At 40.7% G+C, this 11,603-nt stretch overlaps 1 protein-coding gene across 29 annotated transcripts in view; it reads left to right on the top strand.

Moving 5' to 3' along the window:
• Positions 1–11,603, top strand: part of NIN (ninein) — a 92,570-nt gene that overhangs the window by 72,709 nt on the left and 8,258 nt on the right. For 14 of the 29 annotated variants that reach the window (XR_011428823.1, XR_011428811.1, XR_011428817.1 and 11 more), the window contains 5 exons: positions 753–899; positions 2,349–2,528; positions 3,543–3,692; positions 5,886–5,987; positions 10,018–10,218. Coding sequence is in view for 19 of the 29 variants with exons in the window: in XM_070242728.1 (XP_070098829.1) it covers positions 753–899; positions 2,349–2,528; positions 3,543–3,692; positions 5,886–5,987; positions 10,018–10,218 (780 nt within the window). In the remaining 10 variants the exon portion in view is untranslated. Of the gene's footprint in view, positions 1–752; positions 900–2,348; positions 2,529–3,542; positions 3,693–5,885; positions 5,988–8,638; positions 8,700–10,017; positions 10,219–11,603 lie in introns of all 29 variants that reach the window. The other 15 variants (XM_070242771.1, XM_070242767.1, XM_070242774.1 and 12 more) reach the window with 4 other exon arrangements.

Below are 11,603 nucleotides of genomic sequence, written 5' to 3'. Positions count from 1 at the left end.
GTTCTTGGTCCATCCGCAGTTAGTGTTTCCTACATCTTCCGAAGGAACTCCCAGTGGAAAGAAGGTTCCAGGTGGAAGTGGCCTAAGAGGGCTCAGAATGATTCAGTTGACTAATATTTGACACATGCTCACAGTATAGTGAAATAGTCTGAACAGGATTTCCCTCAAAGTTCGTTATTATGAGATCATTATGAGTCATCTCATCATTATGAGGTTACTTATTTATGAAAGCTTGAGAATAGTGTGTAAAAATGACTGCTTGTTCCTAATTTAGAAATGGGATTTCTAAGGCAGGTTTTTGCCCTGTTATAGTTAAAGATCTCTGTCAGCATTTCTTTTACAAATTTAAAATTTTTTAAATTGAAATATCCAGGTGTATATATTTTTATTTTAAACTAAGAGGTCCCTTACAAACCAACACCACAGGCTAAAACAATTTCTACAAAATTCAGTAAAAGCATCTTTTGTGATGCCAATTGGTTCTGTAAGATGTCACCTGGTGGTATACAGGTGACTCCAGCAGCAGCACCTTGCTCCAGTTAGAGTTCATCATTGCCCTAAATATCATTTAAAGTCCTGTAAATGTGCATAACAGCCTGGGTCTCCACTGAGCTACTGACAAGAGCTGGACGTAGTCAGTGGAAACAGAAGGGACCTGGAGGTTTCTTGTCCTGGTTCTTTCCTACCTGGCCGTGCTGTAGGTGAGACCAGGGGGATTTCTGTCGCAGTGTAAGATTGTTCTCGTGATGCAGGTTCAGAGTTTGGAAGACACACTGCAGAACGTAAACCTGCAAATGTCCCGGATTAAAGCCGACCTACGAGTGACTCAGCAGGAAAAGGAGGCTTTAAAACAAGAAGTGATGTCTTTACACAAGCGACTTCAGAGTGCTGGTGACAAGGTAATTTTTCTTTCTTATTGAGGTATCACTTTACACAGTAAAGTGCACAAATTTTAAGTCTATGACTTGATTATTTTTATACATGTATATGTTCGTATACATAAATATATGTATTTTACATACTTATGTGTATGTTTGTGTAACCACCACTGAGTTCAAAATCTAGAACACCCAGCACCCAGCAGGCTCTCATGCAGCAACCCCAAGGGAGCCGCTTCTCCACCCTCTGCCACTGTAGCTTAGGGATGCTTGTTTCTGAACTCCACATAAATGGAACCACAGTGATGAGGTAATCTTTTGTATTGTGCAAGTTAGAGAACATGGCTGAGTTGTTTTGTAGTAATAAAACTAAAACATTTTGATGTTGTAGGAAGTGTGTCTCATTTGTGCTGCTTCATTTGGGCACAAATAAATGAAGAATGATGTTATGGATGTCAGCCTTGGGGTAGACACTAAGACTTTGTCCTGTCATAAACATAGACACTAATTCAGTCATTTTATCTCTTGGTGATACTTTTTTTTTTTTTTTGAGGAAGATTAGCCCTGAGCTAACATCCACCACCAGTCCTCTTCTTTTTGCTGAGGAAGATTGGCCGTGAGCTAACATCTGTGCCTGTCTTCCTCTGTTTTATATGTGGGACGCCTACCACAGCTTGGCTTGATAAGCAGTGTGTAGGTCTGTGCCTGAGATCCGAACCAGTGAACCCCGTGCCACCGAAGCAGAGTGCGCAAACGTAACTGCTGCACCACCAGGCTGGCCCAGGTGCTGATACTGTTTTTAACTGTAATTTTTTTTTTAAATAAAATAGTTCTTTCCATTTTTTAAGATTACTTCTGGGCTGACATTTTTCTCAAAATGAAATTGTATCTTTTATTCTTTTTCATATTTTGGCTTAAAAGACAAAAGACCTATCTAGTTGTATTACCTTTTTGGGGCTTTTTTTTGCATGAGGAAGATTGTCATTGAGCTAACATCTGTGTCAATCTTCCTCTATGTTGTATGTGGGTTACTTCCACAGCATGGCTTGATAAGCAGTGTGTAGGTCCATGTCCGGGATCTGAACCTGTGAACCCCAGGCCACCAAAGCCACTACACCACTGAGCCAGCCCCCCTTTTGTATTTTTTAAAGCATTTTTAGGAATCACTTTGGTAGCTTAAAGCATATTCCTGAGTTCAGGCCTCAATTATATGGACAATATGTGCTTTGAATTCTAAAAAAGGGATATGATTGCACATGTGAAAATGAGAGTGGAGCTGAGCTTGTTGGTTAGCAGTGTGTTTCAGGGTCCCTGTGTGTATATCTATATATGCGTACGCTTGCTTCCCTTAGAAGACAAAAGTGAAAGTTAAAAAGTGCTTACTAAGAATCACTGTTAATCAGGTAAATATGACACTCAGAACAGAAGTCAGCTTGTTTTTAAGGCTTAAGTCTGCAATTCTCTCTTAAGAACTGGGCCCCGGAAATAGCCGCCCATCCATCAGGATTCCGTAAGGAGCCACAAAGCCTGCCTTGGGACAAACTGGATCATCTGATGCACGAGGAGCAACAGCTGCTTTGGCAAGAGAGTGAGAGACTGCCAGCGGAGGTGCAGCACCCCAGCGCGGAGCTCGCACACTCCCGGGGGAAGGTGACCTGAAACGTGGCACATGCTGGTGCATGTTTGAAAATGCTTAGTTTGATACGATTGAAATGATTCTAGAGTATTAGTCTGAGTATTCTGCTATGGCAGACTTATTTTAAGAATGTATCATTTATCATTTACTTTTATTCTGATATGTTTATACAATATTTTTCATTTTGTATAAGCAGCTCTATGTTAAAATCTGTGATTTTAAACTTCATACCCAAAATATAGACTCCTGGAAATTACGTTAACCATATATCCCTCATTCAAATAGGCCAGCTGCCAGGACTGGCAGTAGAAAAATGGCAAAACTAGGCTCAAATCCTGTTGGTCTAACTCCTTGTGAGACAAGGTGCTCCTTTTTAAAGATTCAGCGTTTCAAGGCTAGGATGGTCTTTCAAGATCATCTTTTCCAACCATTAAACTGCTGTTTAAATTCTCCACCTCTGCTAAGCAGTCGACCAACTCTGTTCAACCTATGCTTTCACTCCTCTTTCGAGGAAGAACTCTGAAGAGCCACAGATACTCGTTGAGAACGCCTACTTGGTGCCAGAAACTCTGCCATCACTGAGGTCGCTGTCCTCATGGAACTCAGTTGACGTAAACGCATCGTTTCAGGTGTGCACAGTCCAATACAAAGTCGACGGACTGTCACTCCATCCACTCCTGAAAGTTATGCTCATGTCAGAGCAGAAGTGCCTAGATCTGTGTTTTCTTGCAGCCACATCACACTGTTGACTCCCAGCGGGTGGTAGAGCCAGAAGTCCCCTCTCCCCTGTCTGACCCTTACAGTGTTGGGTTTTTAGACCCAACCAGACTGAAAATAGATCTACCTAGAAAGGATCTTTTGAAATCCAAAAAGTAGGCTTCAGGAATTGGCAGACTTGACTGAAAAAAGGTGTTTTTGATACAACAAAACCCAAACGCTGAATAAAAATTTTCCTTACGTTCGTCGTTCGTTTGTCCTGGCTGGGTGGTTATATTAGCATTTCTTCCTCTTTAATTTGTTCCTCTTAGGTCCGCCAACTGGAATCCAACCTTCTTCCCCCCAAGCACCAAAAACATCTAAACTCATCAGGAACCGTGAAGCCCATCGAGCAGGAGAAGTTGAGCTTAAAGAGGGAGTGTGAACAGATTCAGAAGGAACTGTCTCCTACTAGCAGGAAGGTTAGTTTGAGACTTGATGCCCTGTGTCCGTGTTCTGACTCTGATGTCCCCTAAGTGTGAGTTTCTTCCCTGCCTGCTTCCAAGGAAATGGTTACAATGGCACATTTCAGTTCTTCCTAATATCTATGATTTGTAATCTTATCAAAACAGTATCACAGTTATTTTTGATTGAGTCATGGTTGAAAAGGAACAATTAACTTTACGTTTTCAATAAGGAAGGCAGTTAGTCATTTTCAGGAGTATTACAAGCTTTATAAGTTAGTAAAATGTATATAGCCTGACTCTTAGGAACATCTTGATATGGTCTGTATTAGTTCATCTGTTGCTGTGTAACAAATTAAAACAACAAGTGTCCGTTGTCTCAGTTTCTGTGGGTCAGCGATTCAAAGCCCCTTAGATAAGGGGTTGTGGCTCTGCTCTCCCAGAGGGGGCTGTCCAGGCGTCAGCTGGGGCTGCATTCCCTGGAAGGCCGCAGTGGAACTGGAGGATCCACTTCCAAGTTCACCCACATGACTGTTACGCGGAGACTTGTTTCCCTGCTGGCTGATTGCCCAAGGCCTCAGCTCCTCCCCACCTGGGCCTTTCCTCGGACGTGGCAGTGAGTGGTAGGAGAGAGATCGGAAAAGGCCAAGATGGAAGGTGTAGTACCTTTCATAAGCTAATCCCAGAAGAGACACGCTGACATTTCTGCTGGATTCTGTTAGTCACACAGACTAACCTTGGTACATTGTGGGAGGGACTATGCAAGGGTGTGAAGACCAGGAGGCGGGGGTCATGGGGCACCATCTTGGAGGCTGGCTACTGTGTGTTTAATCCTCTGTAGCACAGCTCAGTTTGCTTTCTATATAGTCACGTGTGTCTTAACGATGGGGACACGTTCTGAGAAATGCATCTTTAGGGGATTTCATCCTTAAGGGAACATCATAGAGTGTGCCTACACAGACCTGGATGGGACAGTCTACTACACACCTAGGCCACATGGCACTAATCTCATGGACCACTGTTGCATATGCCTCCCATCATCGACCGAGACGTTACACAGCACATGACTGTACTTTGTTCCAGAAAGTTAGAGTTCCAGACCAGTGATACTCTGGGAGTTCTCATTCTTACTCATTTGTGTTTCTTTCCTTTTCTAAACTAAAACTCAGAGTTTTCACTGTTACCTTCCTCTTCTGAAAATTATGTCTTCTTTAAAAATCTGGGAAGAATGATGAACAGTCAGTTACTTTTGTTAAAAAAAATTTTATGAAATTTTTATAAGTTTGTGAAAGTTATCATGACCATGGGCAGTAAGAAAACTGTGTATTCTAAAGCTGTAATGTCATTTAATTTTAGGTACATTCAAGTAAACTTTTCAGAACGACAGTGGGTTTCATCCCTGTTCACTAAGGGAAGAGTCTGATGATAGGTTTAAAAATAACAATGAATGTAAATGTACCTGGAAAGATGACACTTCTGGTTACCAATTCTTGCTACACTTCTCCTCAACTCTTTTTGATAGAAGCACAAATCAGCATTCTAGAATAGCGTCCTATGTTTTCTACTTGGCAATACTCTGAATCCCAGTGTCCTCTAGCTCATTAGGGTCTTCCTGCAATAAAAAGAATTCCAAAAACGGATACTCATAAAAATCCTCAAATTTCATCTTTAAAATTGAGAAAGGGGTCAGATAAGTCAAGTTTTATGTAGTCTTGGTTTTAAACCTTTAAACTTTGCCTAAAGACAGTGTTTTTCCCACCGCAGACCCATAGTAGAGGATCATGAAACTGACAGTGAAACACCAGCATTTTTATTAATGAAATATACTAGAAAATACCAGAGCACAGGGCTCATGGTAAGGATAAGTATTATTTCATGAAAGTTTTCTTCCAGTCATATGCACTTATAACTATGCATATATATGTACACGTGGGTGTGGGTGTATGTGCTGGGTTGCAAGATCAAATGTGTTTCTTACACTGAGTGGCGTTGAAGTTTAAAGCCAGCTGCCTTGAGGAATCTGTTCAATGTGAGGAGTGGTGATTCAAACTAAACTGCTTAAATGTAATCAAAGTTGTTTTCCTTCGATGAATGAGCTTGGCTTTCTTCCAAGAGCTGAGATCTCTGACTAGCATAAATTTGTCAAAATAAAGCAGAGCAACTCAGGTATTTGTTTTTTTTTTTTAAGGGAATTTTTTTGTTCTTTAACAGGTCAGTCAGATGAATTCCCTTGAACGAGAATTAGAAACAATTCATTTGGAAAATGAAGGCCTGAAAAAGAAACAAGTAAAACTGGATGAGCAGCTAGTGGAGGTAAGCTTTAAGCAAATGGCCATAGCTATGGAGAATATTTTAATCCATGAATGAGCCATTTGTTGGGAGAGACTAGCACAGTGTTGAATTCCTATTATGAAAAAAGTGAAAATCTAAGTATGCTGCCAAGCTGAATTCTTTGGTCTGTCTTAGCAAGTGTGATAGACATTTTTGCTTAATTACACAGTCATACGAATTCATACTGCTTCACAGAGGAAGAAATAATGTCGATTATCCTAAAATGCAAGGACCTGTGCCTTAGCAAATTCAAGGGGCAGGGACTTTGACACAGGCCAAGAGGCCTGAGCTCTCTCGCCATTGCTGTGGTCGTGACAGATTCATGAGAACACCTCCGACACTGCAGTGTTTTATAGATCTGATTGCTATCTAAGGACCTCTTTAGCTGGGAAATCCATGTGGAGAATTGGAGAGCCCATTAGCATTTAGAAGTTTAGTTTTCAAGTATTGCCGTTGTTCATTACTATTGTAACTCCACACTATGTTGTGAGAGGTACACCTATCTGTTAAATATAAAAATGGATTTGTAAAACTTGTTAGCTTGGATGTTAGGTTTCCAGTCTACTGGGTACAATTATCAGATACAAAACAACCTAGGTGCAAATTCTCCTTAATAAGTAAAAATTTTACTGAGATACTTTTCTTTGGGTAGATGAAAATATCAATCCAACATTTAGTGAACTGTAAAATGCATTTAAGGTAAAGAGGCATATGTATACAAATATTTTTAAGCCAGAATTTAGGAAGGAAGAGAGAGAGTTAAATATTTTCTTTTATGAAGCTGGACACATGCAAAGGTAACTTTAAATAGACACTTGGTTTTCAAATGTGAAATATGGGCAAACATATCACCTTGACATTTCACTGACCACTGAGATTTCTGTCAATTTTATGTTCTCTGATTATCCATTAATGGAGAGATTAGTAAAACTATAAATAGTGAAATCCAAACCATTTTTTCTTTCTCTGACAGCATATAATAAATGTGTTCAAAACCTTGAGCTGTGGGCTGTGTTTAGATGTAGATGTGCTTTTCTGATGAAATAATTACATACTGTAGTGAATAAGATGTCTGAAGCCTGCCCGACGCTTCTAGACCAAACTGAAAAGTAACGGGTATTAATCACTGTCGGATTCTCTCCAGACATTCCAACGGCCCAGTTCCCCCACCTGCCCTTGCAAACCCCTTCTCTTCTAACACCACTCACGCTATTAGCCATCATAAGCCATGTCCCCTCATTATTTTTCTCCCTAATCTAGTAGTAAATATTTGCTACTGGATGAGGGAAATTGAGTGTTCTTGGCACTAGAGCTGAGTAACTAAAGAAAAAGCATGAATTTTCAGTTGGAGCACTGAAAAGAACATCTCATACACTGTCTATTCTAATGAAACTTTCTTTAGGAAATAAGACTGAGCTATTAACTCTGAATAGACCTATACAAATGGGATCCTCTAGCAGCTTTATTGAAATACAATTCACACACTGTGAGTTCACCCATTTAGAGTGTACAATTCAATGGGTTTTGGTGTATTACATTAATTTTTAAAACTGTGGTAAATATATACATAATAAAATTTGCCATTTTACCCATTTTTAAGTGGACAATTCATTGGCATTAATTACATTTATAATGTTCCACCACCATCATCACCACTTTAAAACTTTTTCCTCAATCCAAACATTAAGCAATAACTCCCATCCCCTCTCCCACCAGCCCGAAAATTGGATTTTTATTGACGTTATGATATCTATAGATTAGGCCAATTTGGGGGATGTACAGTGGTTTTCACACCATTCTTTGTGCCCAGCTCACCTGAGGGAGAGGTCCTTCCCTTCACTCTGGCAGTGCTTCTCATTGGAGTAGGGGGCACCAGGAAGCTGTTCCAATACCAGAATCTTTGGGATCAAGGAATTTCAGAAAAGCTTTCTAGGTGATTCTGATCTGATGTATGCACTCCCTTGAGGGAAGGAGTCTCTCTTTATCCCTATATGCCAGTTTAAAAGTCACTGATATAATACGGTACATCTCTCTACCCCAGTGTAGTTAAAGATCCCAAATCACTAGACTAGGGAATGGAAGTACTTGACTCCCACTCCAGGGCTTTTTCAACCATATGAGGCAATGTCCTATAAACGAGTCATTTTGAACACTCAAAAAAGGATTACAGACTGTATCAGCAACTCTCAATTCTGCTGTGTACCTCTGACAGCCAACAGTTCAGAAACTTGAACAACAAAATTGTCTTATAGTTTATATTCTGCATCTCCAAATGGCAAGGAATTTAACATCAGATCAATTCCACACTGGACCTGGAATCTTCTAAATAATTATGTTGGGATGGGTGGAGGAAAAGTTGGCTAGTTTGCAAACCACCCCGATGCCAACAGGTGAGGAAGTGGTTGCAGGATTAGAGCTATTGAGACATTTTAATATCTGTAAAATTTACATATGGAGAAAGATAATGTTGGTCCTTTATAAGTTCTTACTGACTAGAGCAGCAGAATCAGTAGACGATATACCCAGTTTGTGCCGTTCTTCCTCTACATAACTCACACTTTTCTTCCTCTTTTTATAACTCCTGTAATTCTCTTTGTTTGCTTTTGTTTTGCCTGTGGCTAACCTGTCCCTAGACCTCTGTGGTTGGAACTAGCAGAGAGGGGTGCCGTTCTCTGCCTGAGATAGTGTGTGAAGGTAGATCACTCTTTTTCCGTGAATTTCATAGCATGGAGACATCTCATTAAACTTGTTCGCGTAATCATTTCTACTGACCATAGCAGTTAATAATTACTTATGGTAAGAGCCAATATTCATTTTCATTTTGCTTTAGCTGTGGGACATGTCTGTTTATATTTACATCAGGATTTTCCTCAGTATTTAAGACGTGTGTGGAGAAAATCATCCCGCTGATATAAAGTCATGGGGTCATAATTCTCCATATTCTTTATTCCTGAAAATAAAGTGGTGGGTTTTCGGAATGTACAACTAGAAATATTTCAGAATGGGTAACGGCCCACCTCAGCAATTTAGATTTAAGGAAATGGATAGTGGCTCTGAAGTTTCATGATAACATTTAATTATAGTTGTGTCTTAGAGGGCCTTTTCCCTCCCACTAGCCTGAGTTGCTGCCTGAATCCAGGACGTGGTCATGGTTGTTGCATGCCCTCCACTGAGCTCTGTGTCTGCGGAATGTGCTGACAGACATGAAGTGCGTGCTTCCCCAGCCAAACGCAGTGCATCCTGGTCTCTTGTTTCCTCTCCCTGGCTTTGATTGGCATGTGATACACATACATTTCCTCCTTGTCTTGAACAAATACTTCTATTCCATGTATTTCACCTCCCAGATGTTCTGGGATAGCATCTTATGCTCCAGAATTGCCTGTCTTACCGTGCTATTGAAGAGTATAACGTTGATAACCAAGATAGGTTAAAATAATTTTAGATACAAGATGAGATTCTTTGAGAATATTGCTAACTTGGAAAATATGTAGTCATTGAATATTTGCTTTTAAGAATCTTTATGAATGGTAAGTAAAGTGGCAAAATCCTAAAGCATAACCCTTTCTCCCCAAAACCCTAGAGCATGACCACTTTCTGCCCTAAGCCCTAGAGTATGATCCTTTCTCCCCTTTGCCTGCCCCCACCCCAGTGGTGGTGGTAGTTTAAAGAGGGATAATTGAAGGTTCCAGTGTAAGAAAAAAATGAAGTAAAATTCAGAGATATTAAATCCATCGTGTACCTCATGGCCTTTTAGTCACTCAAGAGTGAGGACGTACAGTTTGTCTAAAACTCTTAAGAAGGCCTGCTTATTTACTAAGTATATTATCTCATAAGCAAAATGGCTCTCCCCGCTTCCTTCTCACTCCGGCTCACGTGCTGTCCTGTTCTCAGCTATCAGTGGGTCTGCGAGGCCGTTAGTGAATTCATGGCTTCACTGCTCCTGCTTGACGCTTTCCAGGCAGCTCTGGGATGGAGGTCCTGCCACTGACCTGGCTTTGCCCTTGTCCTCCAGATGCAGCACCTGAGGGCCCCTGTGATGCGTAGCCCACCCCCTCCCACCTGGGACCTGCAGCTGCCCCAGCAGCAAGCCTGTCCGACGGTGCCCCGGGAGCAGTTTCTGCAGCTTCAGCGCCAGCTGCTGCAGGCGGAAAGGATAAACCGGCACCTGCAGGAGGAGCTTGAACACAGGACCTCTGAGACCAGCACGCCACAGGTAGAACACTCTTTTGTCCTCTGATGGTAAACTCACTCACCTAATTTAATGTTACTGTTCATTTGAAAGCTCTACCAGTTCTTGGGTGGGGATAAGAAGCAAAATCTTCGGTCAGGGAGTTACACCTCACCTGCGTTGCAAATCCACACAACTGCAGCGCTGTTTTTGCATTCGGCAGCTCTGCTTTTGAGCCCTCAGCTTCTAAGCTGGGGAGTGAAGTGCTCCGGGTCTCCTGTGCACATTCGTGATTGGAGAAGTACCAGGATCACTTGAGCACAGTGCACAGTTGACCTGAGGTTCACATTCCAGCATTCGAGTGCAGCTCTAGCATGCAGAGCACTAACAGTGTCCTGGCCACTCCTGCACCAGAGGCCGTGGCCTGCCACTCCAGGGAGTCCACGGTGGGGACTGTCCACTGCTAATAAAGCTGGGTGTGTAGGCACTGACTGTTTTCACTTGACATAGTTCATTTAACTTTATTTTTTAAAATGATGATGTTTGAAAAACTCTTTTTAAGAAAACAAAGATCATCTTCCCCTTCCTTTTGAATTAGCTTTATCCCAGGTCACTACCAGACACAATCTTATATTACCTAGGTTTATCAAATAGTTCTCTTTAATGCTTCATTCATAATCATCCTTTTCAGAAGTCTCTTAACTCTTTGGTCTTGCCCATTTAGTTTATTCAGAATTAGGAATAAAATAAAAAAATACTCCTTAGTTTGTAGAATTCTAAATTAATTCTTTCTGGTTTGGATGCTCTTCCTCTGTTTTCATATATCTTGCCTTTCAGTTGACATTGGATATGGAATTTCCAGACTCTTTTTCTGTATCCCCCTTAAAGTGGCTCTGCAAAGTCACATTAGCACTAGAATTATGCACTGGAGCAGTTCTGTTTTCCTCTCCTAGTATATAGCTATGATTTGTCATGAGGTACTTCTGTCATCTTTCTAACAAAACTTTCAAAACTTTTTTTGTCTTTTGTGCTTTAATATCCATGTCTTTGGAAGCTTCCTACATCCCACTTTAATTTCCAAATATTAAAATAAAATTATTGAATTAAAATTGTGATGGTGGCATGTTGGATAGATGCTTCAACTCTTCATTACAGAATAGAATTATAAAACCTTGACCTTCAGTTTTTAATGGACATTTTAACCCAAATTATTCTACTCATTTCTCTCTCATACACACTATTTTCAAACTATGATCTTCCCAACCTACCCATCAATGTTTAAAAATAAAAAAATATCCTTTTACTCCAGTTACTTCGGGATCAGATGGACAAAAACTAATAAGATTTTTGTACTAAAAAAAAAATTCCTCCAGTCAGATGGCAGGGTGGACTGCCATTGCTCTCACTAGAGTGCCACTGCAACCACTTCT

This window comes from Equus caballus, chromosome 1 (genome assembly GCF_041296265.1).
Source record: "Equus caballus isolate H_3958 breed thoroughbred chromosome 1, TB-T2T, whole genome shotgun sequence".
NCBI lineage: Eukaryota > Metazoa > Chordata > Mammalia > Perissodactyla > Equidae > Equus > Equus caballus.
The sequence above is the reverse complement of the archived record's forward strand: the minus strand, read 5'-3'. Positions and strand labels throughout refer to the sequence as shown.